The sequence below is a fragment of the Lethenteron reissneri genome, chromosome 8, assembly GCF_015708825.2.
Source record: "Lethenteron reissneri isolate LAM-NWPU_2019-01 chromosome 8, ASM1570882v1, whole genome shotgun sequence".
Classification (NCBI taxonomy): Eukaryota; Metazoa; Chordata; class Hyperoartia; order Petromyzontiformes; family Petromyzontidae; genus Lethenteron; species Lethenteron reissneri.
The window spans coordinates 7,001,258-7,028,222 of NC_083786.1; the positions used below are offsets into that span (position 1 = coordinate 7,001,258).

At 51.2% G+C, this 26,965-nt stretch overlaps 1 protein-coding gene across 3 annotated transcripts; it reads right to left on the reverse strand.

Moving 5' to 3' along the window:
- Window positions 1-11,371: 11,371 nt before the first annotated feature.
- Window positions 11,372-25,154, reverse strand: LOC133362291 (forkhead box protein C1-like). 3 transcript variants are annotated; one of them, XM_061581219.1, is made up of 6 exons: window positions 24,957-25,154; window positions 21,889-22,618; window positions 21,012-21,250; window positions 20,526-20,572; window positions 17,829-17,888; window positions 11,372-16,766 (listed from the first exon to the last, which is right to left on the reverse strand). In XM_061581219.1, the coding sequence occupies exons 2-6, from the start codon at window positions 22,573-22,575 to the stop codon at window positions 15,643-15,645; spliced, it is 2,157 nt and encodes a 718-aa protein (XP_061437203.1). In that variant the 5' UTR covers window positions 22,576-22,618; window positions 24,957-25,154; the 3' UTR covers window positions 11,372-15,642. The 3 variants fall into 3 exon arrangements, with proteins under 3 accessions (XP_061437203.1, XP_061437216.1, XP_061437209.1); XM_061581232.1 differs by having other exon boundaries at window positions 24,950-25,154; XM_061581225.1 differs by having other exon boundaries at window positions 24,946-25,154.
- Between the last annotated feature and the right edge of the window lie 1,811 nt (window positions 25,155-26,965).

Below are 26,965 nucleotides of genomic sequence, written 5' to 3' on the forward strand. Positions count from 1 at the left end.
GATGTTTTTTTCTTTTCTTTCTGACGAGCGTAAATGTGTCACGGGATTTGTTTTCAAACTCCGGGAGGCTACGATGCAGATCTGCGCCGAAGGGCACGGAAGAATTCTGGTGACGATTCATCAGCGAAACGAGTCGATAGACGAGTTCGTTTCAGACTACCGGATAGAAGGCCTAGAGACTTTCATGTAGACCTACTTCGAGGCCCCATAGAATTGCATTAACTGAGCTGTGATGAGACCAGGTTCTGAAGTGTGTTGCATCGAAGAGGTGCCATACCCTGATTCGTCAGGAGAAGGCAGTACAGCAAGTGCGACGAATCGCCATTTTTTGCAATCTGTACGGTAATTGAGTGTTGCCCCGTCGCGCATGTGGGCTTTCTCGGGAGTGGGGGGGGGGGGGCTCTGATTTCCTCCCACTAGTTGACTGAACATTTCTTTAAAAAATTTTAAATCCAATGTAGCAGTGCCCTGAAAACGAGTCCTAAGGATCAGTGTCGCTTTCTGATAACTAAGTTAATGATAAATAATAGTTTATTAATGATAAATAATAGTTTATTATTTATCATTAGTACATATGGGGAAGGGGGGGGGGTCACGATGACTCGTAAAGATGATCCCATATGAACGAGACATTATTTGGTAATTCTGCATTGGCAGTGGTGCACAAGCACATAACGCACAACAGCACAATGCAGTTTTATGTCAATATCAATGTGGCCTTAAAGAAAACAATTGGTAACGTTTTGGACTGTGCTACGAAGCAGGGTCATTGCCTGACACGTCACCTATTATATATTTCCTTTCAAGGCCACGTCTCGAGTCGCCTGTTCAATCCCAACTCGTGTGTGGTGTGAAGTCGTGTCGCTGTTTGGGCTCTCGTCCCCGAGAAGACCGCCCACGATGATCAAGAGTGTTGCTCAAAACTTTGATTCCAGATTTAAAACTCATCTCTCTAGAACTGAGTTTTGCGCTTAGTTTGTTGGCCTTTCCCCCGCGCCTCTGGTTAGCACGGTTTGGCTACGAACGGTGCGAAAGAAATTCAATTTAACGCGTAGGCTTTCGCCACCAATATCCATAATACAAAAAAAAACATGTATTGTGGAAGAAGTTTAACGAACATTTGCAAAAAACAGGGCCAAACGTTGCTATTTGCAAACACGCAAAGGGCACTTTGCTGTAACAGCTACCCGTTGGGTTTCCGTCCTGCTGATGGAATATCCATTCAGGTAAACGCATGGTAGGTGTTACAGAATCCATGCGTGTGCATGATTTTTTTCCCCTAACTTGGTGCCGTGTGGAGTGTTTTCAGCCAGCGTGGTTGTTGTTTGCGTTCCAGAGGCGTGGGTTTTGGATGTCGAGTGAAGGCCACTCTGGGCCCCCGTGGGGTCCCTGGAGAGGGTGGAAGTGGCTGGCAAGCTCAAGGGGACTGAGAAGCCCTCTTGAGACCGAGAAGGTTCATAATGGCCCGCAACCTGTGTGTGTGTGTGTGTTGGATGGCGCGGGGAGCAGTAGTGCAGCGGTTAGCGCGCTGCGTTATGAGCCTGTCGAACCGAGTTCGATACCCGCTCACGGCCAACACCGGTGACGATTATCTGAACTGGTCCTGGGCCTCCCCTAGGTCGACTCAGCCTCAAATGAGTACCTGGTGCGATGTGTAAACATCGCCACTGGGGTGACAAAGGCGGCCGGGCGTGGTGCTGGTTACCCACCCCCTCGTGTGCCGTGCCGGCCTTCATAGGTGTTCGCTTACAGCACTTGCACCAACAGTCTGTTAAGGCTATACGGGGGATCTTTGTATATGTGCAATATACAGGGTGCTTAAAATGTTTTTTTAACACTTCTGAGAATTTGCAACAATAACATGAGCAATGGGGGCTGCCTGCGGGCTCTGGAGACCACCTGGATGGCGAACAAGTGGGAGACTCAAGCGTTCGTCATGTGACGAACGCTTGCGTTGCGATCGAAACGTCGTAGTTTTTTTGTTCTTTTTAAATCCTTTATTTTAAGTTCACTTGCTTGCTTGCTTGCGCGCTTACGACCGTGCAAATCTTTCGGTCGTTTTTTAACCCACTTCCCGTGATCCAATCGAGCTGACATTTTGCACACAGACTCGTTGTGCGTGACAATTTATTTTCGTGAAATTTTTTTTCCAAAATGTTCAACATTTTAGGATTTTTTTTTTAAAATATTTAATTACCAATTGCTTAATGGTGGCAGACAATCATCTGACCCATAGGTGGCAGCCATCTCAAGCCAGAGGACGAGAGGACTCTAGCTGCCCGTTTCAAAGACCAATGTGGGCTGGGTTGTGGCCCATTGAACACGCATATAAAGGATTTATAGTGAAAAACTTTGTTTTTACGGGTTAATTTTTTTGTTATTTTCTTTGAACATATCTACGTGACTTTACCGAAAGACCCAAAGAATATAAATTCTTGCACTCACGAAAGCTTTTAGTCAAGATTCGTTATCATGTCACGGTATATTATCCGTTCTTTTTCCATTCAAAACGATAGTCCCGTATAAGTGTTATCAATTTTTTTTAAATATTCTCACCTTACCATATGAATAAAACGTGTGCTGTACTTGGCCCTTCCCCCCCTCTCCAACCATTATATAAACAGAGTGGTAGCTCCTGTAATCTCTCATTTACTTGATACAGCTGTCGTGGCTGTGACGGTTCCACCTGAAGACGGAGGCTTGTGTTGCCTCCGAAACGTCGTGATTTTTATTTTATTTTATTAATTTTAATGTTTTACCTATGTGACTTTACCGAAAAAACCCAAGAATATGAATCCTTGCAGTCACGAAAGCTTCAAATCTAGAATTTTTTTGAAGTACCCTGTATATACAGACACAGGCGCACGTGTGTGCGTGTGTGCGTGTTGCCCGTGTGTGTGTGCGTGCACGAGAGTGTGCACGACTTTGCCGAAGACGTCGTGACGAGGAAACCCGCCCTTCACTCCTCTCCACTCGTTCCCTCCTCTTCAGCTGTGGCCATGGACACGGCTCCCACACTCACTCAGTCCTGCTCTGCCAAGAGAGATGCCAAATGTTCGTGACTGTGAGCTCTCGCTTCTTCGCCGCCAGTCACCAATTGCTAACACGATTCATGATCGAAGTCTGTAGGTTGCAGTGACAGTCTCTCCGTCAGGTTGTTGTTCGATTTTTTTTGTAACAAAACCGATATATGAAATCGGTTCCAGCACAGGCAACGACCAGCGTGGTGAAGTATGGTCAAACGACCGCCATGATTGGCATGGGGGGGGGGGGGGGCTTCATCCAGCAGTGGAGTGGCAAATGCCTGTGTACTTGATTCGTTTCAGTAATTGTGAATTATATTATACAGGCTGACTGGCAGGTGATGTGAGGTGACGTTAACCGTGATGTTGGCGGTGCTGGTAAAGTTGGGAATAGTTCCTGATGGTGTTGAATAGAGTTGTTGATCTGAGTGTATGTGGTTATTTTTGAACGGACTTAGAGTGATGTTGATAATACAGCTGCTGATGTAAGATGATAATGGTGATGATGGGGTGGATGTTAGTATTGTTGACGTACTGATGATGACATCGTTCATTGGATGGTAATGTTGAAAGTCGATACAGCCGATGACTATGGTGCAGTTGATGTTCATTATAACAGTCGATGATTTAAATAATGTTGTTGAAGGTGATGTTTATGAAGCTGATGATGATACAGTTGATGTGCATAATGTTATTGATGTAGATAACGTTGATGTTGCTTCAATAAGGTTGAATGCTTCCGTGCTTCGATCCTTTAAACTTGCGGCGCTGTGCGCATTTCCTAAGAACCCCCTAACGGTGACATTTAATCTTGATTTTAAGCTTTTGTGACTGCAGGAATCCAGACTCTTTGGTTCTTTCGGTAAAGTCACGTGGGTAGAAACAATAATAGATCACGACGTTTCGATAGCAACACAGGCAACCTTCATCAGGCGAGACAACCACAGCAGTTTTTCCTGCGGTGATCATCGGACCCGCCACCGCAAACACTTTTCTCAGGATCCTCCTGGCTTGAGATGGCTGCCACCTATGGGTCAGATGATTGCCTGCCACCATTAAGCAATTGGTAATTAAATATAAAAAAAAATCCTAAAAAGTGTAAAATTTTGGAAAATAATTTTCACGAAAATAAATTGTCACGCACAACGAGTCTGTGTGCAAAATGTCAGCTCGATTGGATCACGGGAAGTGGGCTAAAAAACGACCGAAAGATTTGCACGGTCGTAAGCGCACAAGCAAGTGAACTTAATATAAAGGATTTAAAAACACCCCCAATCCTTCCCAGCGAGGCTTTCCTGGGTAAACAATCCGGAGTCGCTTTTCCCCTTCTTCTTCTTCCCGTACGGCTGAAGTCGTCGACGCAGATCGAGGGCGTCAGCCTGCAGTGGGCACGGTGCAGGTGGCCAAAGCCAGAGACAGCGCGCGTCGCGAGCAAAGCGGAGTCGTCAGTGAGTGAGTCGTGAGTGAGTCGTGAGTGAGTCAGTGAGTGAGTCAGTGAGTACGTCGTGAGTGAGTCAGTGAGTGAGTCGTGAGTGAGTCAGTGAGTCAGTGAGTCGTGAGTGAGCCAGTGAGTGAGTCAGTGAGTGAGTCGTGAGTCAGTGAGTGAGTCAGTGAGTGAGTCGTTAGTGAGTCAGTGAGTGAGTCAGTGAGTGAGTCGTGAGTCAGTGAGTGCGTCAGTGAGTGAGTCGTGAGTGAGTGAGTCAGTGAGTGAGTCGTGAGTGAGTCGTGAGTCAGTGAGTGAGTCAGTGAGTGAGTCGTGAGTCAGTGAGTGAGTCAGTGAGTGAGTCAGTGAGTGAGTCAGTGAGTCGAGAGTCAGTGAGTGAGTGAGTGAGTCGTGAGTCAGTGAGTGAGTCAGTGAGTGAGTCGTGAGTCAGTGAGTCAGTGAGTGAGTCGTGAGTCAGTGAGTGAGTCAGTGAGTGAGTCGTGAGTCAGTGAGTGAGTGAGTGAGTCGTGAGTCAGTGAGTGAGTCAGTGAGTGAGGGAGTGAGTCAGTGAGTGAGTCAGTGAGTGAGTCAGTGAGTGAGTTGTGAGTCAGTGAGTGAGTCAGTGAGTGAGTCGTGAGTCAGTGAGTGAGTCAGTGAGTGAGTCGTGAGTGAGTCAGTGAGTGAGTCGTGAGTGAGTCAGTGAGTGAGTCAGTGAGTGAGTCGTGAGTCAGTGAGTGAGTCGTGAGTCAGTGAGTGAGTCAGTGAGTGAGTCGTGAGTGAGTCGTGAGTCAGTGAGTGAGTCGTGAGTCAGTGAGTGAGTCAGTGAGTGAGTCGTGAGTCAGTGAGTGAGTCGTGAGTGAGTCAGTGAGTGAGTCAGTGAGTGAGTCGTGAGTCAGTGAGTGAGTCAGTGAGTGAGTCGTGAGTGAGTCAGTGAGTGAGTCGTGAGTGAGTCAGTGAGTGAGTCAGTGAGTGAGTCGTGAGTCAGTGAGTGAGTCGTGAGTCAGTGAGTGAGTCAGTGAGTGAGTCAGTGAGTGAGTCGTGAGTCAGTGAGTGAGTCGTGAGTCAGTGAGTGAGTCAGTGAGTGAGTCGTGAGTCAGTGAGTGAGTCAGTGAGTGAGTCGTGAGTCAGTGAGTGAGTGAGTCGTGAGTCAGTGAGTGAGTCAGTGAGTGAGTCGTGAGTCAGTGAGTGAGTCAGTGAGTGAGTCAGTGAGTGAGTGAGTGAGTCGTGAGTCAGTGAGTGAGTCAGTGAGTGAGTCAGTGAGTGAGTGAGTCGTGAGTCAGTGAGTGAGTCAGTGAGTGAGTCGTGAGTCAGTGAGTCAGTGAGTGAGTCGTGAGTGAGTCAGTGAGTGAGTGAGTGAGTCGTGAGTCAGTGAGTGAGTCGTGAGTGAGTCGTGAGTGAGTCAGTGAGTGAGTCAGTGAGTGAGTCGTGAGTCAGTGAGTGAGTCAGTGAGTGAGTCGTGAGTCAGTGAGTGAGTCAGTGAGTGAGTCAGTGAGTGAGCCGTGAGTCAGTGAGTGAGTCGTGAGTCAGTGAGTGAGTCGGTGAGTGAGTCAGTGAGTGAGTCGTGAGTCAGTGAGTGAGTCAGTGAGTGAGTCGTGAGTCAGTGAGTGAGTCAGTGAGTGAGTCGTGAGTCAGTGAGTGAGTCAGTGAGTGAGTCGTGAGTCAGTGAGTCGTGAGTCAGTGAGTGAGTCAGTGAGTGAGTCGTGAGTCAGTGAGTGAGTCAGTGAGTCGTGAGTCAGTGAGTGAGTCAGTGAGTGAGTCGTGAGTGAGTGAGTGAGTCGTGAGTCAGTGAGTGAGTCAGTGAGTGAGTGAGTCGTGAGTCAGTGAGTGAGTCGTGAGTGAGTCAGTGAGTGAGTCAGTGAGTGAGTGAGTCGTGAGTCAGTGAGTGAGTGAGTCGTGAGTCAGTGAGTGAGTCAGTGAGTGCGTCGTGAGTCAGTGAGTGAGTCGTGAGTGAGTCGTGAGTCAGTGAGTGAGTCAGTGAGTGAGTCGTGAGTCAGTGAGTGAGTCAGTGAGTGAGTCGTGAGTCAGTGAGTGAGTCAGTGAGTGAGTCGTGAGTCAGTGAGTGAGTCAGTGAGTGAGTCGTGAGTCAGTGAGTGAGTGGGGGGTGGCGGAGGAGGAGGTCATTGGCGCCTGGGTCCACGTCGCTTGTTTCGGCGTCTCTTCTGGATGACCCCGGGGTCGTGCACGACCCGATAGACTTTGTTGTTGTTGTTTGTTTGATTAATTTAAGTCGCCCTCGTTGTGCATCAGGTATCCGCGCATCTACTGCTGCCATGGTGTGCGCGGATCTGCCATGGTGGTGATAATGACAACAATTCTAATAATACTGACACAGTAACGGTGATAACAACACCCGCAATTAGCCACTCAGTGGCGGTGACGTCGCCACGGCGCACGTGCCAGGCTAGATGCATTTTAAGGTCAGGTGACGTGATAATTTATAATTTGTAACGCGCGGAGTTAGTTGGTCGAATGCTCGCTGCTGGCAGAAAGGAGGTCTCCGGACAGACCCAGGTGCCATGGGTGGACTGACTGGGATGGGCATCACGGTGGCTAGATGTTAACTATCTCGCCTGGTATGCAGGAGGTCGTGGGTTCGATCCTGACCCTGACGCCTGCTGCTCTATATTTGGAGTTTGCGTGTTCTCATCGTGGCTTTTTTCAATCAACGTGCGTTTAAGAGTACCTGGCTGCTATAATTTCCACGCGATGATGAGCCAACTTCCTTGAGCTGTCATTTGTGATGGCCCAGGTCGCTTCATAGCTCATTGGGCCTTACCTGGTCAAATAAAAAAATCAATATATAGAGATGTAAACACCACCACCATCGTCACCATCACCACCTTCTCCTCCTCACCACCACCACCATCACTACCACCTCCTCCTCCTCCTCACCACCATCGTCATCAACACCACCATCACCACACCACCATCGTCACCACCACCATCACCACCACCATCGTCGTCACCACCACCACCATCACCGTCACCATCACCACCTCCTCCTCACCGTCAACATCACCACCTCCTCCTCCTCACCACCACCATCACCACCTCCTCCTCCTCCTCCTCACCACCACCATCACCACACCACCATCGTCACCACCATCACCACCACCTCCTCCTCCTCACCACCACTGCAGCCCCCACAGACCGCGCTGGAAGAGGAGGAGACGGCAGAGGCGCCGGGCCGAGCCCGACGGCGGCTGCTGGGCTGCGCGAGGGCGCTGCTGTGGCTCGCGGCGCTCATCCTCGTGGCGTGGCCCGTGGCCGCCTTCGTGGCCGCCTTCTACGTCCTGCTGCTGCCCTTCACGGCCTGCCTGGGAGGGTGAGGAGGGGGTGGTGGCGCAGTCGGGAGGGGAGATGGTGGCTGAGATGGGGAGATGGTGGCTGAGAGATGATGGCTCAGACGGGGAGATGGTGGCTGAGATGGGGAGATGGTGGTTGAGAGATTTGTGGAGGAGAGAGGAGATGTTGGCTGAGAGCAGGAAATGGTGGTTGAGATGCGATAGTGGTTGAGAGGAGGAGATGGTGGTTGAGAGGAGATAGTGGCTGAGATGGGGAGATGATGGCTGAGAGCAGGAGATGGTGGCTGGGAGATGGTGGTTGAGAGGAGGAGATGGTGGTTGAGATGAGATAGTGGTTGAGAGGAGATAATGGCTGAGAGCAGGAGATGCTGGTTGAGAGATTTGTGGAGGCGAGAGGAGATAACCCAAACCATTAAGGGCGCCGCGGTGGCTAAGAGATGTTAACTACCTCGCATGGTATACAGGAGGTCATGGGTTCGATCCCGACCCCTCCGGGTTTTCCCCACCACATTTACAATGGGAATGCGTTTTGAGTATTTGGCTGCTATAATTCTCGACATGATGATAAAGCCACTTCGTTGAGCTAACATTCGTGATGGCCAGGTCGCTTTTGAAAAACAATTACGTAGCTTAGTGGGCCTTACCTTGTAAAAGTGTTGAGAATTAGTTTAGATGAGAGGATAGGGAGAGAAAAGAACACGGCGGAGAAGAGGATGGAGAGCGAAGACGAGGAAGCAGAGACGATGACAGGGTAGATGAGAGGACATTTGCCGAGGTTCTGCTGCTATTGGTGATGGTGTTGAAGTTGCGGCCGTCGCGTTTTTTGGGTCGAATAATGATGGTCATTATGAATGTTTGTGTTGAACTTCTTTCGCACCGTACGTAGCCAACCGCACTCATCGGAGGTGCGGGGGAAGGACACCAAACTAAACACAAAAATCAGTTCTAAAGAAATTAGTTTTCAATCTAGATTATGATTTTAAAGTGCATAGCTCCAGTGGCTTCCTCATATCGAAAGGAAGAGCGTTCCAGACGGCAGCAGAAGCGCATCTAAAGCACTCGATGCGGTGACCGTCTTTGTTCGATGGCCAGCCAGAAGCCGCCACGGCGAGGATGACCGGGGTTTCCGTGATGATGGTTTGCTCCTTGTGACGAGATTGACAAGGTATTGTGGTTCATTTGTGGCGATGTTGACAATGGTGGTGGTGTTTGTGTCTCTGTCCAGGTGTACAGATTTCGTGTCGTTCCTGCTTGAAGGGGTTCAGCTGCCGCTGGTTTTTGCGCAGAACGCCGTCAACCAAAGATCCCTACTTCCCTAACCCCCGGGACCCCTACTCCCAGACCCCCTTGCCTCTTACTGCGATGGAGTACGATGTGATGCAGTGATGTGTTGTAATTCATAGCGTTCTGTTGACTTAGATAACAAGGTTTTTTTTGTAATTAACATTTAATATCATATATTGAACATTCAAAGCCATGTCGACCCACTGCTGGATGAAGGCCTCCCAATGTCATGTCAGTTTGACCATATTCTTTGGTTCTTTCGGTAAAGTAACGTATAAAGATAAAATAATCAATTAAATAATAGCATACGACGTTTCGATTGCAACACAAGCAATCATCATCAGGTATAATGAAATAGCGACATAAAATCTAACCAGAAAACTATAGACAGACATATAAGCAGACAGATATCACCAAGATACATAGAGCGTGCAACACAGGTACCTGTGTTGCGAACGGAACTGGTGATTGCTTGTGTTGCAATCGAAACGTCGTATGCTATTATTTAATTTATTATTTTATCTTTATACGTGACTTTACCGAAAGAACCAAAGAATAATTCCTGCAGTCACGAAAGCTCCAAAATTAAGGTTGACCATACTTCACCATGCTGGTCAATACGACTTGGTGACGTGAGAGGTGGGGCACGGGACCGCTTCAGATGGGAATCGAACTCGGGTCCGCTGGGTTCATCGTGCTGTGTGCCAACCACTCGTTCAGCACCGCCTGGTGGAAGCCCTCATCCAGCAGTGGATTGACTTCGGGCTGTACACTGCAAACGTCGTTTGATATTTGCTAACATCGCACGTGCAGTGTCGTCGTTGTTGTGCGAGCACATGATCAACATGCTCTTGACAAACCTCTGCTGTGGCATCCTTCATTAAAAGTCGTCGCACGGCGGCAGGGGGCGATCTTGCTTCGCGATCTCCCGCAAATGAAGTCGCGGATTACGGTAATTTAAACATTCCCAGTCATTTTCACGTCGCGGTAAGCGTTCGTGAAACTGGGTGGGGGGGGATGCGAAGAGTTGAAGGCGAACAGAACTGGTGACCGTCTTGACTCGCCGAAACCACCGCTTTGCTGAGCTTGCGCGCGCGTGATCAATTCAAGAATCGTGGACTTGAAACGAGCTTAAAAACGCAGCCACGATGCCCGCAAGTCACTCGCTCAGCCACCCGCTCGCTCAGCCACCCGCTCAGCCACCCGCTCGCTCAGCCACTCGTTCGCTCAGCCACCCGCTCGCTCAGCCACCCGCTCGCTCAGTCACTCGTTCGCTCAGCCACTCGCTCGCTCAGCCACTCGCTCGCTCAGCCACTCGTTCGCTCAGTCACTCGTTCGCTCAGCCATTCGTTCGCTCAGCCACCTGCTCGCTCAGCCACTCGTTCGCTCAGCCACTCGTTCGCTCAGCCACTCGTTCGCTCAGCCACTCGTTCGCTCAGCCACTCGTTCGCTCAGCCACCTGCTCGCTCAGCCACTCGTTCGCTCAGCCACTCGCTCGCTCAGCCACTCGCTCGCTCAGCCACTCGCTCGCTCAGCCACTCGTTCGCTCAGCCACTCGCTCGCTCAGCCACTCGCTCGCTCAGCCACTCGCTCGCTCAGCCACTCGCTCGCTCAGCCACCACCAACGAATGAATCCGCGCGCATTGCACGACAAAGATGCCGCACGGCTATCTTGCCATGCTTCACTGTGAACCTTTCTGTTCCGCGGGGCATGTTACCCCCCCCCCCCCCTCGTGTGTGTGGTGGGGGTTTCTCCGGACACGTACTTTGGTTTCATCCCCCCCCCCCCAAAAAAAAAAGCAGAACTCTCATTTACCGGAATTGCCAAAACGTTCCGATGGAGCAGGATCCTCGTGCAAAGAGTCGGAGTCTGCATGTTTATTTATACTGAAGGAATCCGATGAGCTATAAAGCTCTTCCCCCCCCCACCCCTCACAGATGTCCAGTATGGCCACCACACGTGACTGGCAATCCGGAGGTCGCGAGTTCGATTCCGTCTCCCGGTGCGGAAGTTCAAACTATTGCGCAAGTTTCTAAAATTACCCAAACTCCAAATACACAGGAGGCGTCAGGGGTCGGGATCGAACCCACAACCTCCTGTATTCCAGGCAGGTGGCGTGTGGTGGGAGTAGTGGTGGGAGTAAGATGTGGCTAACTTCCACCTCTGCCAAGACATCTCCAACCGGTAGTGTGGGGCTCTCCGCAGCTGCCTCTAGTAGACGCCTTTCCACCCGCAGTGGAGTAAGCGAGCACTTGCAAGGGCTGCGCCTCTACCCCCCCCCCCCCCCTCTGACTCCTATGCTTATTATAGCAACAAAATCACCCAACAAAACCACTAACAGATATAGCTTTAGTTTTATTACCAACGTTATCAACAACAATAGTTCAAACATAATTTTAACACTTTAAGAGAACATTTTAAATGTAATTTTCCCTCCCCTTACCGAGAACCCGACCGGTTTTCCACAAATAAAATCTCCTCGGCAGTGTCCGTTAATGCAAAAAAGAACAAACCAGCGCGCCGGCTAGCTCCGAGGGAAACCCAGACGGTCCAAGGCCTTAAATGCCACCCGGATCACCGCATCCAAATATACATCTCGCTTTGGTTGGCCGAGACTACCCGGCCACGCGCCACCGACTCCCAGTCTATCAGCGAGCCGGGACATGTCCAGCGGGAAACCAAAAACCTGCCAACGTCTTCGGTGTTAACGGGGCGCAGACGCAAGGCGACCACCTTTCTGGGCGGCCTCCAACGGGACGCGATGCCCCGTCCGACCGACCGATCTGGCCGGCAAAAAAACCTTCGGGGGCGGGGGGGGGGGACACACAACCGAGACGGACAGCCGGCCCTTTCTGAAACACACCGGGGCGACGTTTGGCAGCCGTACACGCGAACGGACTACCCAGCCCCCCCACAACCCCTGCCTCCCCGTCTCACGGCAGAGGGAGGAGGCAGCCAACGCTCGTGCCTCCGCGGTAACAGGTCAGAGTTTGCATCCCCTCACAGGTGGCATCGGCAAGATAAGGCAGTGATGTCACGGTTTAATTGGGGAGGAGGGGTTCGTTGTGCCAATTGCGTCAGACTCCACTCGTTGTCCCACGTGGAAGCCTCGGTTTTGGCAGCGTTAGCTCAAACACTTTTTTTTGCAAAAGTTAGAAAAAAAAATCTTTTCTAAAATGCAAATTGATATATTTTTTTGTCTCTCTAGAAATATGTTTTAAAAAACAAAAATCAAAATATATATTTAATATTCTCCATATTCACCATGACCGCCAAGAGCGCAGTATTAACAACACGTCGTTGCAAATCCAATATCCGCAACGAAGGGGTGCTCAATCAAAGGGGGGGGGGGGGATAGACCCCACTAAAGGACCACAGGTTAACATTGACCTTCAATATTGCCCGCTCCCAACTCCAAAAAGGCTCAGGGTCCAAAAAGGCAACGAGAGAACTACTCCAGCAGCCTCCAGCGAAGCTGGTGTGGCTTCAACCAGGAGTCTACAATCCGTACCGAGCTCCGCCAGTACCATGCAAACGGCCTCTCCGCACTGTCCACTCCGACAAGTGCGCGCGTGCGAGCGTGCAATGGCTCCGATGCCGATCGCTGGGCGGTGCCTCCCTGGTGCCTCGCACCACGAGAGCCACGGTGTTGTGCTATGACGTTCGGATACCGTTGGCGGGTTGCCGCACGCACGCACCTCGGCACTATCCAAAAATAACGAGAAATAACCAGGGTTCACAACTTTACAGGTGACCAAGCGTCATCAAAATTAGAAACAAGTTGTTGTTGTAAGGTTCATCGAAAACATCCCCCCCCCTCCGTAGTACCCGATCAGTGCGGCCAAGACGTCATCGCTTGCCGTTAAGAAGTGGTTGGTGGGCCTCATCGTGTCGCCCGCGGGCAGCCGTAAAGCTTCCCCACCCCTCGTCCTAAACTATGACACGCATGATCACCGCCGTCGTCGTCGTCGTGATCATTGACGCAAAGAGGGCAATCGCCCTAACCCTAATCACCCCCCCCCCCACCGGCACGTGTCGCCGCGGTGAATCGCAAAGAGCGCGGGGCCGTCGATACTCGTAAAACCTGCCACTGTGGTGGCAGGACGCGATAAGACGACCACTGCCGACGTGGGGCGGGGGGGAGGGGGTCACCTGACCGCCGCTCGTGACGGACGGCGACTCGCGCTGCACTCAAGCGGCAAGAACGCGTCTGGAGTCGACACGAACGGGGAAACGAAACGCGCTGCTGCCGCTCCTGCCGATGTGAAGCTGCGAAGTCTCCCTGTGGCTGGCAGCAGCGAAGCTGGGGACGGGGTGGGGGCCTCTGTCCCAACTAGGGGGCACAGGTAAAGTGTTGTGGGGGAGGGGTACGCGGGAGGCAATGAGCAACTTGCGGCCTCGTTAAGGAGATATTTAACGACTGTGCGAGCAACCCATGAGCAACGTAAAACTTAACGTTATGGCTTAACATGTATAGATACCCCACTGAATAGGTGGCGACTCTGCGGGAGCGATAAGGAAGGGTTCTTCGTCTCGTGATGACGCGACACCGACAGCACAATCAGGATTAACCAAAAAAAACAAGTTGGGAAAACTTAACTCAATAAATAAAAAGATAGCCCATTGGCTTCATAACGACCCTCCTCACTCTCTTCTCAAAGACGACTGAATACTGTGAAAGTGATGGCTCCGTATCTCACACAGTTGTTAGACGATTTACCAACGTGAAGAATGGAGATGGGCGGGAAACGTGCGGAGGCTTTGAAGTAAAACTTGTTCTTGGCCACGAATCTCTCCCGATTATTTTAGTGGGGTATCTGCAAGCGGAATCACCCTGCATTCACAACTTGTGCGCTCTTGCCAATGAGAGAGAGAGAGCGATCAATACTGAACGTGCCGGTGAACACTCTGGGGCGAAACGAACATCTCGGAAGCCATTAGAGTTTCAACAGCAGCCGAGCGATGTGGGGGGGTGGTCCTACAACAAGGCAGGCGAAGGGGTACAACCGGGGGGGGTGGGAAGTGGGGGCGGTCGTGGGCCGTGCCCAGAAATTAACCCTTTCCCATTCCGGTGACGTACGTGTACGTCATCGTGCACGTACGTCATCGGGAAGGAATCGGAAGAAAAAAGTATCGCAAAGGAATCGGAAGAAAAAGTTAAATAAAGTTATCGGTACGTCTTCAGGTCAGAAGACTTGAAGACACACAAGGTCACGCGGGGTGTGCAGCACGGTTTGGCGCCAGCTATCGTAGAGTGCGGTTGTGTCGCAATGGTTCTCTGCGGTGAGTAACAATATCTTCAAAAACAACGGCGCTACGCCTCTCTAAATGAAAATTAACGCTAAACGCTTCTGCGTTCCGAGATTCAGCGGTGAACTAGGGGCACCCACCATGCAACTTACAGACGTCTCGGAGAGTGAAAGAGTCGAGGCATCGTTGCTTCACGATGATAGCAACAAGGTGGGGCAGCGGTGAGAGTGTTCCACTCTCAAAACAAGTGGAAGGTTTGAATCCCCGGTTAGTGGGGGATGTGGGAATGAGGGGGTGAGGGTCGACTACCCATCATCCATCTCTCTCTGGCGGATAAAAAACAGGCACCTCCGTCTTTGCGGAAGGTCTACGGCATCCGCCCTTATTGGCCAGGGGCCATAGGTATGTGGAATTTCCACGACCGGCACAGGACCGTTCCACACATTCGCAATGTAGCAGGGAAGACAACTTGCGAGTTTTCAGTTGAGCTGGGACGTCGATTAACCGACTTCAAATTATACTTGGCTACTTTACTGCAGCGTTTGACTACTAGGTGCCCTTTTAGAAACAGCGACCACCCCCACATCCTGGCTCCCTTAGGCAGAAAACCCCTCCTCCACGAGGCACGCCCAGTTATTAATTAGGTATTAATCAATAACTTAACACACACAATGGTCTGCGAACGCTGACGCACGCCCTCACCTGCGGCCTCGTGCGCGACCCCACAAAAAGCCGCGTTTGCGTCGGCGAAGAAAATGTTTCCGTCGTTTAGCGGAGGGAAAACGCAATCGGACGCGGGGGTCCAACGACGCTGATGAACACAAACCAAAAAAAAACATCACGTACGGCTCTCATCTTGTAGCTACTTGCAACGCAGCGAGAAATCGATTGATCGAATCCTTTGCTCCCACAATACTGGACACGTACCAAATGATCTAACATTCATGAAACTTCCAATCCGTAGGTGTTGTCGATCTTAGGATGGTGCGCGGTGGTGACCCGGCCATGGCTAACATCCGTGGCGAGCAATATATCCTAACCCGTTTTGGGCCACCCCACCACTTCACCAACGAGCACTGCCCAGCGTGGTGAAGTACGGTCAAGTAACCCACCACGATCGGCACGGCGTGGTGACGCAGCGGTGGACTGACAAAGCGGCTGACCGTGTGGACGAGAACCCAGACTCAAAGTGTGTCTTTCTGCTCAGCACACACGTAATTGTAATCTCAAACATGTTGTACTTTTTTCCAACGCTACTTTCAACGAATGCGCGTGAACTTTGCATGACGGGAGCCGTTTGCTCATCTCTCCTTTGTGATCGCGTCCCTCCTCCGTCAAACCGACTGAGCGCCGTGGTCAGCTGAGCTGGGCAGTGCCGCGGCGCGCCGGCGCCACCGCCACCGCCCCCAGCGCCACGGCCGCGCCGGCGGGCGGCCTCCACAGGGGCCCCACGTCAATGCCGGCGAGGAACAACAACGACGTCACCGCCTCCCTCACGTCCTCATCCACCCCGGCCACCCGCGCCTCCCAGCTCAGCTGCTGCTGCTCTTCCCTCCGCTCGTCCCCCCGCCTGCGCTTGCGATGCCGCCCGCGCCGTGACGACGACGATGTCGTCGTTACCCCCTCACTCCCTTCCTGCTCCACCTCGCCGTCCTCACGCCCGACTCTGCCGCGCTTCACTGCCTCGCGACACGCGCGCTTCCAGCGCCGGCCGGAAGGCTTCTCGCGCCGGGTTTGGCGGTGCACATGGCCACTTGGCGCCGCCGGTGGTTGTAGCGGCACCACTGGTGGTGCCGGTGGTGGTGTTGGCGGCGGGCAGGAGAGCCCGTAGTTGTGGTCAGCGAGGGCGTTAGTGCAACCGGCGCGACGGATGCTGCCGCCGCCGCCGCCGCTGCTTCTGACCACGACAACGCTCCTACCGTCAGCCACGTCTACCCCGGCACTATTATCGCCGCCACCGGGATTCCTCGTGTCGTCGCTCGGGACCGTCCCGACACCGGTGCTCGGGTGTTCCGCTTCTACCCCGGCGCCGTCGACGGCGTTACCACCACTGTCGCCCACGGCTTCCGGTTCCGGTTTCACCGCCGGTTTCACCGCCTCTGTGGCAACAACGGCGGCGCTCCCACCGATCGTCGCTGCGGGTTTTACATCCGCCTTCCCCATGCCGCCGGCGTCACTTGTGTCGCCGCTCCCGGTACCGCTCGCACCACCGGCAACTGGGCCGCACGCTTCGCCGATTTCATCACCGGCGGCCGGCGGGTGGCGCCGAGAGGGCCACGGGCCCTGGCCGCGCTTCAGGTAGAGTTTGGAATCCCTGCCGCGCACGAGGCGCATGTACGCCTCCGAACGGCGCTCACTCTCCGCCACGCCGCCCTCGGCGAGCGGCTGAAGCGCCGGTGCGGTGGCGGTGGCAGGGCGACACCACGGGCCCCGGCTTCTCGGGCACGGCTTGACGGTGTCGGCGCAGTCGAGTCTGGAGCCTGGTGTTCCGGCAAAAAACACGAGTCGCGTGTGAGCGTCGTCCATTTGGCCAGACCGCACGGGCAACTGGTGAGATTCACCAGCACTCCCGCAAAGATACGGAACGTTGTTATTAATTAGTTCTTAATCTATAATTAAACACACACACTAGGGTCTGTGTGTTTGTGTAGAAAAGAGAGATGTTTAAGTCTCAATGCACTGTCAGGTTTTAAATAAACAATGCAGTTTGAATAGGTATTTATATTATCGGTTCTTTCGGTAAAGTCACGTAAAAGGGAAATAATAAAATAATACAAATATAAAACAATAAAAATTCTCACGACGTTTCGACTGCAACACAAGCAATCATCATCAGGTGTGAAATCCACAGCAAGAACATTTTCTTGCTGTGGATTTTTGTGTTGCTTGTGTTGCAGTCGAAACGTCGTGAGAATTTTTATTGTTTTATATTTTTATTATTTTATTCTTTCCCTTCTACGTGACTTTACCGAAAGAACCAAGAATATGAATCCCTGCAGTCACGAAAGCTTTAAATCAAAATTTAGGTATTTATAATTGTTTAACTCCCCACCCCCTACTGGGCCCAACCATGTTTGTTATCGGCTATTGCCTGTAACATTGGAAAATCCAGCAGTCTTCGTCTAAGGGACAGCACTCTGCTGATGATACTCAAGACAAGGTGAAACCCGGTAAAAATATACTATGCCACGAAATCAATCAGGTTGCCGCGTAGACAAAAGAGTGGGATTACAAAAAAATAATTTCTTTAAAACTACTTTTTGTGTTTAGTTTGCTGTACTACTGCCACACCTCTGATTAGCTCAGTTGGCTACGTACGATGCGAAAAGAGTTCAACATAAATACATAAAACCAAACAAAATCGACAATTCGTTATTTCAACTGCCGCATTGGGACAAAACTGAAGATCTCCGGATTGCAAGTCCTTCCGCGTTCGCAATTACTGCACGGCAGCAGCACGATATATTGCCTTTTCTTTTATAATAATAATCATAAACAATCTAACTCCAACCAGGAGGAATCAAAGATAGGAGGGACGCTACCTCTCCACGGCCCAGTGCCGTGCAGCGACTTCACGACCATCGAGGAGCGCCGATCGGCAGCTGGAAAGGAGAAGAGAGGCGGTGGCGCCGTTAGCATCGGCGGCAGGGAACACGGAGAGGGAGAATGCACCACCAAGCGGCAGTGGGGAAGTGGGGTTTGGGGGTGGAGTTAAACAACGACAACAACAAAAAACAAAATCGTTCGCCACCAAGCGTCGGTGACGTCGCCACGGCAATTGTGCCAGGCTAGGTGCACCTCGAGGCAACGTGAAGTGTCAAAGGCTCACTGCTGACAGGTCATGGAACAGTCGGGTCCCATGGATTGACAGAGATGACTGGCAGATGCACCACCTAGCCGTCCAGCGCTCTGCTCGTTGTGAGCGTCGCTCCTCTGTCCTCAGCTATTGCTGGAGGGCAACTGCATCCAACTGCCCAGCAGCGTCCTTCATTAACCTCCTCCTCAGAGGCCGATCTTGACACTGCTGGTACCAGTCACCGGAGTTAAACGGCCAACTAAGCTCAGACCTAACCCTAACCCGAGCTGACTAGCTTATGAAATGCTAGCTCTACACCGACACAATCCATGTAGAATTGCTCAAACTATTAGACAGCAACAACATACGACAACTGACTAATTGGTACAATCAAATATACATTGGCAATAAAATTCCATCCGACTGGCTACAATCCATTTTTGTGGCCATACCAAAGAAAGCAACAAGCCGGAAATGCGAGGACTACAGACTGATAAGCTTGATGAGCCACGTGCTGAAAGTCTTCCTGAAGGTGATCCAACAGCGCATACGCTCCACATGCGAAAATGCATTGAAGAACACACAGTTTGGCTTCTGCAAAGGACTAGGCACAAGAGAAGCAATCTTCTGTCTACAGATACTACTACAGCGATGCTACGAACATCAGAAAGAAGTGTACATCTGCTTCATAGATTACGAGAAAGCCTTTGACTCAGTCGACCACGACCGACTAGCAGCTCTATTAAAACAACTGGGACTAGATAAAAACGACATCAACTTCATCATTGCTCTTTATTGGAAGCAAACAGCCCAACTCCGATATGACAACGAATTGACAGACCCAACACCAATACAAAAAGGTGTACGACAAGGCTGCCCACTTTCACCCAGTCTTTTCAACATCTACTCGGAGCAGATTTTTGATCGAACACTAGCAGATAAAAACATTGGTATTAAAGTCAATGGACAATACATCAACAACATCAGGTATGCCGACGACACTGCACTGCTGGCCGATTCGGAACAAGACCTACAACAAATCCTGGACGAGGTTGCCACAGAGAGTCAAATATGGGGCTTACGAATTAATAAAAAGAAAACAAAGGTTATGAAGGTCAGCCGAACTACAAGCGAAATAACAATCAAGCTTGGCAGCGAAAAATTAGAAAAAGTACACCGATTTAAATACCTTGGTGTAATCATTGACGATCAGTTGAACCATGAAGTCGAAATCAAGAGCAGAATTGAACAAGCAAGGCAAGCATTTATTAAATGGAAAACACTCCTTGCAGACCGCAACTTGAGTACATCACTGAAACTGCGCACACTGAAATGCTACATCTGGTCAATTTTACTGTACGGAGTAGAGACGTGGACATTGACAACAACAGCAACAAAAAGGCTCGAAGCTTTCGAGATGTGGCTGTATCGAAGAATGCTGAAAATCCCATGGACAGCCAAAACCACCAACACACAAGTTGTGCAAGATATGGGCACTGACAGGCAACTGCTGAAGACCATCATTAGCAGGAAGTGTTACTACCTAGGCCACATTGCCCGAAACGACCACAAATACCAGCTATTAAAGCAAATCCTGGAAGGAAAAATCGAAGGGAAAAAACGACCAGGACGGCCAAAAACGACATGGCTCAGTAACATCAAAACATGGCTACAATTAACAACAGCAGCACAAACTCTACACGCCGTGCTAGACCGGGACCAATATCATCGTGAAGTCGCACACGCCGTTAGGCAGCACTAAAGAAGAAGAAGCTCTACACCTATCCCTAGCCGACTACCCAATCAATGTGAGCCCTACCCCAAATTCTAGCCAACCAGCTGCTAGTATCGGCCCTGAGCCTGTTTAGCTAGTTAAGAGTTAAGGCTAAGGTGAATACTAATGGCTAGTACAAGCCTTAACACTCGCCACTCATACTAGCTCAACCCCCAACTCTGACTAGCCAATCAAACGCCAGTCCTAGCCTTAAACAAACAGCCAAGTAGCTGCTAGACACTATCCAAAGACAAAGATCCCCCTTATAGCTTGAAGACTGTTGGGGCAAGTGCTGTTCGCGAGCACCTATGAAAGCTGGAATGGCACACGAGGGGGTGGGTGGCCAGCACCACGCCCAGCCGCATTTGTCTCGGGTACTCATTTGAAGCAGAGTCGACCAAAGGGAGGCACAGGATCGGTTAAAATAATCGTCACTGTTGTTGGCCGCGAGCGGAAATCGAACACGGTTGACCGGGTTTGTAGCGCAGCGCCCTAACCACTGCGCCACCGTTCCCCACTAGACACTATCCATACACCCATCCAGCTCGCCCACCAAGCCACAAGCCACAGAATGCACTCCCGATGGGAACCCGAGCGCGGGAGCCTCCTGTAGCGCGGAGCCGGTCAGCGGCAGGAGGGTCCGAAGAGGCCCCACAATGCGACGCTCACCGTGGAAGCTGGAGAGGCTCCGGTGGGCGCGCACGAGCGACGAGGAACTGCGGGACGAAACGAGGCGTGGTCATCCAACGTTAACGGCGTGGAATCGGCCAAACAACACGCAAAGCAGGAACCCCCCCTCCGACTAAGAGTCCTAGGACTCATTTTGATTGCTACCGTTGCAAATCATACAAAGCATTTTCATATTTCTTTAGAACTGCTTTTTGTGTTGTCCTTCCCCCACACCGATTAACGTGTGAAAGAAGTTCAACGTACATACAAGCATACCAGTGGCTTCATAACGACACCTCAATGACATCAACAGGCACAACGATGACATTGTTATCACACATCACATCAGCCGAAACACGGTGACGTCACGCATATTCAACTTCTTTCGCACCATACGTCGCCAACCATGCTAATCGGAGGTCACGACGCCGATCAACGGCTTCACAACGACGCCGTGACGGCCGTCGAGCAGCAAGCAGGAGGTACCTGCGCAGGGCGAACGCCGACCAGCCGTGCCGCGGCGCGTGCCGAGATCGGCGCGGCGAGAGGGGCACCGGCTGCAGCACCGGCAGCGGTGGCGACGACGGCGACGGTGACGACGGCGACGAGGGTGACGAGGGTTTGTCCGTCAGCGAGCGCGTCCAGTAGCCCGTCCTCCTCAGTGCGTCGAGCAGCACGGGTCGGTACTCGGGCTGCACCCCCCACAGGGAGCCCTTGCCGGGGTCCTGCGATGCAGTGGTGGGGGGGGAGGGGGGTAAAGTCGGTTAGTTAGCGGAGATGTTATTTATGTACTCTTAGTTCTTTCGGTAAAGTCACGTAGGTAAAAAATGAAATTAATAAAAATAAAACAATAAAAGTCACGATGTTTCGGAGGCAACACAAGTCTCCATCATCAGGTGGGACAGTCACAGGCAGATTTGCTGCATCAAGTGAGGGAGGGATTCAAGGTGTAAGCTCTTAAGTACCTTGAATCCCTCCCTCACTTGATGCAGCAAAACTGGCTGTGACGGTCCCACCTGATGACGGAGACTTGTGTTGCCTCCGAAACGTCGTGATTTTTATTGTTTTATTTTTATTAATTTTTATTTCATTTTTTACCTACATGGTGACTTTACCGAAAGAACTAAGAGTATGAATCCTTGCAGTCACGAAAGCTTCAAATCTAGAAATGTTATTTACGATAGAGTTAATTTGCAAAATTAGTCGTCATCGCTGTGCACCTCGCATTTGCTTTGCTGTTGGTTTGCCCCCTCCCCTTTTCATTTGTCTCCTAGTCTCCGCCCTTTTCCCGTCGTCAACGTACAGAGTTGGTTAAAGAGATTTGTTACATACACGTTCATTTTATTCAAACAAACGTCATCACCTTCCCCCGATCGGCCTTGCGGAAGCACTTGTTGAGCGACAGGTTGTGCCTTATCGAGTTCTTCCAGCCGTCGGGCGCGCGGGCGAAGTAGGGGAAGCGCGCGGCGATCCACTCGTAGATGCTGTGCACGGGAAGCCGCTTGCCGGGCGCCTCCTCCATCGCCAGGAAGATGAGGCAGCTGAAAGAGTACGGTGGCTTGTCCTCGCCCGACAGCGGCTGCAGCAGCAGTGCCCCGTCGCCCGGACATCCCTTGGCGGCGGCGCCAAACGCATGGCCGCCGGCGAACCTTCCGCCGTCGCCGCCCGACGACGACCCGCTCGCTCCGAGCTTGCCGTCCGAGAGGCACGGGTCGGCGCGTGGCTGCGCCCCGAGTCCCAGGCCGTGGAGCAGGCAGGGGTCTTCGTGCAGCCACTGCAAGCTCGTCAGGTCGTCCCCGTCGGCGCCGATGGCCCAGCGCTTCCGCACCGCCGGCTGCTGGTGGTGCTGCTGCTGCGAGGGGCGACGCCGGCTGAGCGGCCGCGGCACGGTGGCGGCCGCGGCGGTGGCATTCAGGCAGAAGACGCCAAAGTTGGCGCCGAGGGAGAGGCGAGTGGCGCGCGGCGGGGACTGGCTGCCGGGGGCGAGGTGGCGCCCCAACGGGAAGGTCGTGAGGGTCGACTTCTTGACCGGCGGCATCACGGGACCCATGGCGAAGGGCCCTCGTGACGCTGGGAGTGGTGGAGGCCTCTCCCTGTAAAGGGTGGAAGGAGAGGGCAGGAGGGTTACAAAGAAGATACAGGCGGGTTACAGAGGGAATAAACAACACGCATGGGGGTTCTCATGCTAGTAGGGCTGTCAAACAATTGTCGAGTTTTCGATAAACGATTTCGGCCTCGATTTTAAAAGTCACAGAATTGAAAAGGGGATCCAGTGGAATGGGTGTAACTGTTGCACTGAGTGGCAAGCGCCCACATCCAAACCACTTCCAAACGTTTAAAAGAGGGTAAAGCAATTACTTGCCGACGTACTGCACTCAGAGTACCCTTCTGTATAGATGAAGCTGCCTATAAAAGTCACTGTTTGACCATACTTCACTATGTTGGTCAGTGTGGGTCGGAAAAGGCAGAGAGTACAGTACAGTAGAATAATGGGTTCTAATGCACTGCTCCCTGCTACGAGGCTTAAATAAATAAACATACTTTAACCTCACCCATGAAAATAAATATTTGTCAAGTCTATTAGCCTATTGGGTTGTGTTTAAGCAAGTGACCTTTGGGTTGATTTACTCCAACCTCTTGTCTCTCAGCAGCAGCTGAGGCTCGTTAACAAACACTGCTGGGTTAGCAGATGTTCTTGGCAAGGGCGCTCCCTCTCGGTACAAATAGTGTGGTTGATATGGGTAATATGTGCTCGCAAACTCGTGTGTGTGTGGTTACACGCGTGCCCGCATTCCATCACCAAGACGCCCTCCATGTGAAGTGTCACAATGGCGCAATGCACAGTAGCGACCCCAGCAGAAATGGTGGCAGTGGAGATGTTGGTGATACTGGTCGTGGTAGATGGGGGGGCCGTGGGTATGGCGGTGGCTGTGATCATTGCCGAGGCGATGATGGTTGTGGTCGTGGTTGGGGGTTGATGAAGGTGATAATAGTGATGGCTGCGGTGGCGCTGATAATGGTTTTCAGGAGATGGTGTGATGACTGTGATGGTGGTTGACCATGGGTGATAGTAATGACATAGGGAATGGTGCTGAGCGCGTTGGACCTTTAAGATATCGTGAATAATAATGACCTCACCCAGCACAAGTCAAATTTGTACAATAGGTGCATGTGTACACCCCTAACTATATAGCCATTGTGGTTAATCTAAAACACGCGAATTACTTAATGGACTGCGATATCCCTATGTAATGGACTGCTCGTAAAGGATTACGGCTTTAAGTACTTTTGGCACGTGCCATTTAACTCGGCTCTATTGACCGACGCAATATGATAACCCATTAACAAACATGCACGCCTGTTAATCCGCTGCTGAGCGAGGACTTATAACTCGGCCTTGTGGGTAGTGGGGGTTTAATTGACCGTACAGACATGCCGCTTACATAATGTTCAAAACTTGTGTTGTAACGGAACGGTGTGTTCAGGATTGTCACGATTTTGTTTAGGACAAGTCGTAACATGCCCCATCCTCCCCCCGACCCTTTCTCCTGGCTTGCTATGATCTAACCCATCACCATCATCGTCAACCATGGGGTTATCATCCCTCATCTCCTCGGTCGATGTCCTTTTGGGCCACTCCGCCTCAACGAATGGCCTCAATCTCTGTTTGCCATGTGGCCTGTCCGAGCTCACGGTTCAATGCGGCACGGGATTACGCATCTAATCCACGTGTTTTAATTCAGGCATCGGAGTGTAATTCAGAGCGTGCATTACCAACACGACGCAAAAACGCACACAACGTACAGTGAGTGGGGTGTTCTACGAGTTGAAAGGGTATCATTATCACCGCCATGACCATCAACGCCCTTGCCATTACCTACACAGTGGCCAGTACCATCATTACCATCACAAAACCATGACCGTAGAAATCACGGCCATCACCATCATACCCACCAGCCGGACCATCACCTTCACGTAAGCACCATCGCCCACATCACTGTCACCATCATCATCATCATCAGCACCCCACCACCATCACCGCGATCATGAAATCACGACCACAGCCACCACCATCGCTTCCATCAGCGCAGCAATCAGTGCCATCAGGCATCATCGCCACCGCCTGTACGATGTGACTATCGCCACCATATTCACTTTCCTACCATCACTGCTGTCGGCAATCATCTCCACCTGGAGAAATACAACTTTCATCACATCACATCATCGCCATCACAAACGCGTCTCCTCCACCATCACCGCAAATCACGAGCATCACCACCATCACCAACCAACCAACACCATCACGTAACTCCCACGGTGATCAAAATCACGTCCATCACCGCCACGACCACCGCCACCACCACCACCACCACCAAATCAACCACATCGCTCCCATCACCACCACAACAACCACAATCACCTACTCAGCACCTGCTCGTCCCGTCCCCTCGTCGTCCCCACTCCTTCTCCTCGCCCCGTCTGCTCACCCTCCTTCACCTCGACATGGCCGGCGTCGCCGCCTGGGCAAGCGTGGACTGTTTTGCACTCCGAACCACTCCGGGGGCGCGCCGCGGCATCGTGCGCCTAGGCGACGGCCATCTTGCTACGGGACACCAACAACCGCGGCGCCACCTCGCGGCAACCCCACGCGGTAGGGGGGCGTGACCATGTCGCCGCTCGGTGACGTCACCCCATTGGTTTTGCAGAGGTATCTCCCGTGGGAAGATGGCCGCCGGATACGCCCCTCTCTCCCCCCCCCCCCGTTACCCTGACCCAGTCCTTGTCTCTAAGGGCAACTTGGCCGCGGTGCATGCTGGGAGACGGGAGTCTCTCTCTCCTCCCACGACCCCCACTCCTCGCACCCCCCCCCTCCACTTCGTTTCCCCTAGCAACGTGACGTCAGCCTCGAAGCGGCTGTGACGTTGCCGCACAGCGATGACGCGGTGGGGGCCCGCGGTTATTTATTTATTTATTTGCTCGCCCTGTTGGATTTCTTGCATTTCGATCAGAAAAAATTAACCCGTAAAAACAAAGTTTTTCAATATAAATCCTTTATATGCGTGGCGGCTAGAGTCCTCTCGTCCTCTGGCTTGAGATGGCTGCCACCTATGGGTCAGATGATTGTCTGCCAGTATTAAGCAATTGGTAATAAAATATTTAATTCGTTTTCCCTAAACAGTGTAAAATTTTGGAAAAAAAATTTTCACGAACATTAATTGTCTCGCACAACGAGTCTGTGTGCAAAATGTCAGCTCGATTGGATCACGGGAAGTGGGTTAAAAAACGACCGAAAGATTTGCACGATCGTAAGCGCGCAAGCAAGCTAACTTAATATAAAGGATTAAAAAATGGCCAAATTGGGTTCAAGTGTTCACATTTGTTTGTTCACAACATTTGTTTCTCAGAACCACGTTGGGTCAGGCAAGGGGGTTACAACATTCAACGAGTGGTACACATGCCTGTCAACCCCTTATCAGTGCTGCCTACCTGATTACAGACCAATTCACACATTACTGGTCACCCTGTGCCCCTTATAGATATCAACGTTAATCCTACAAAGTCCCATCACAAGGGAGAAACACAAACAAATTGACATGGGTTTGTTGCTGCGCGTATTGAAACGGCTGTACGCCATATGGAGCTGAAAACTCAATTTCCCTGGACAAGAATGCGGGTTTGAAACCGAGTGTTTTGATAGGTGTAGCTACACCAGTAGCCAAAGAAAGGTTGAAACCCGCTGGTCTAGGTCAGCGCCTCGGAGTGGGGAAGGTCTAGAGTCATGAGTTACATCCAACTTGTACGGTGCACGTATAGTGAACTTATTTTGCACCGATTTAAAGCTTTCGTGTCTGCAGGGATTCATCTTCTTGGTTCTTTCGGTAAAGTCACGTAGAAGGGAAGTCATAAAATAATAATAAAAATAAAACATAATACAATAATTATGTTATTATGTTTTACCGAAATAACCAAGAAGATGAATAATTTTATTATGTTTTATTTTTATTATTGTATTACTTCCCTTCTACGTGACTTTACCGAAAGAACCAAGAAGATAATTTTTCACTGTACGTATCCAACCGTGCCTACAACGAACTAGACGGTCAACAACACTGGGCAATGGCTCTTCTTCGCAGTACCTCTCTATGTGCTATGAAGAATGGTCATTGGCCGAAACGTCGCCTATTATATTTGTCCTTTCAAGGCCGCACGCACGCAGGCCGTGTTGTTGGTGACGAGCGTGTTCAGGTCTTTGGTGTTGTTCTGGCACCACTGCTAACGCAGCAGCAGCAGCATCAGTACCAAACAGTTACAATCAAAGCCTCCTTCATCCAGAATCAGAATCTCTATTTATCCTGGAGAAATCCGATGAGCTATGAAGCTCTTTTTTAAATAGATGTCCAGTAGGGGCGGATCAGAAAGTTACAACAAACTATGAAAAA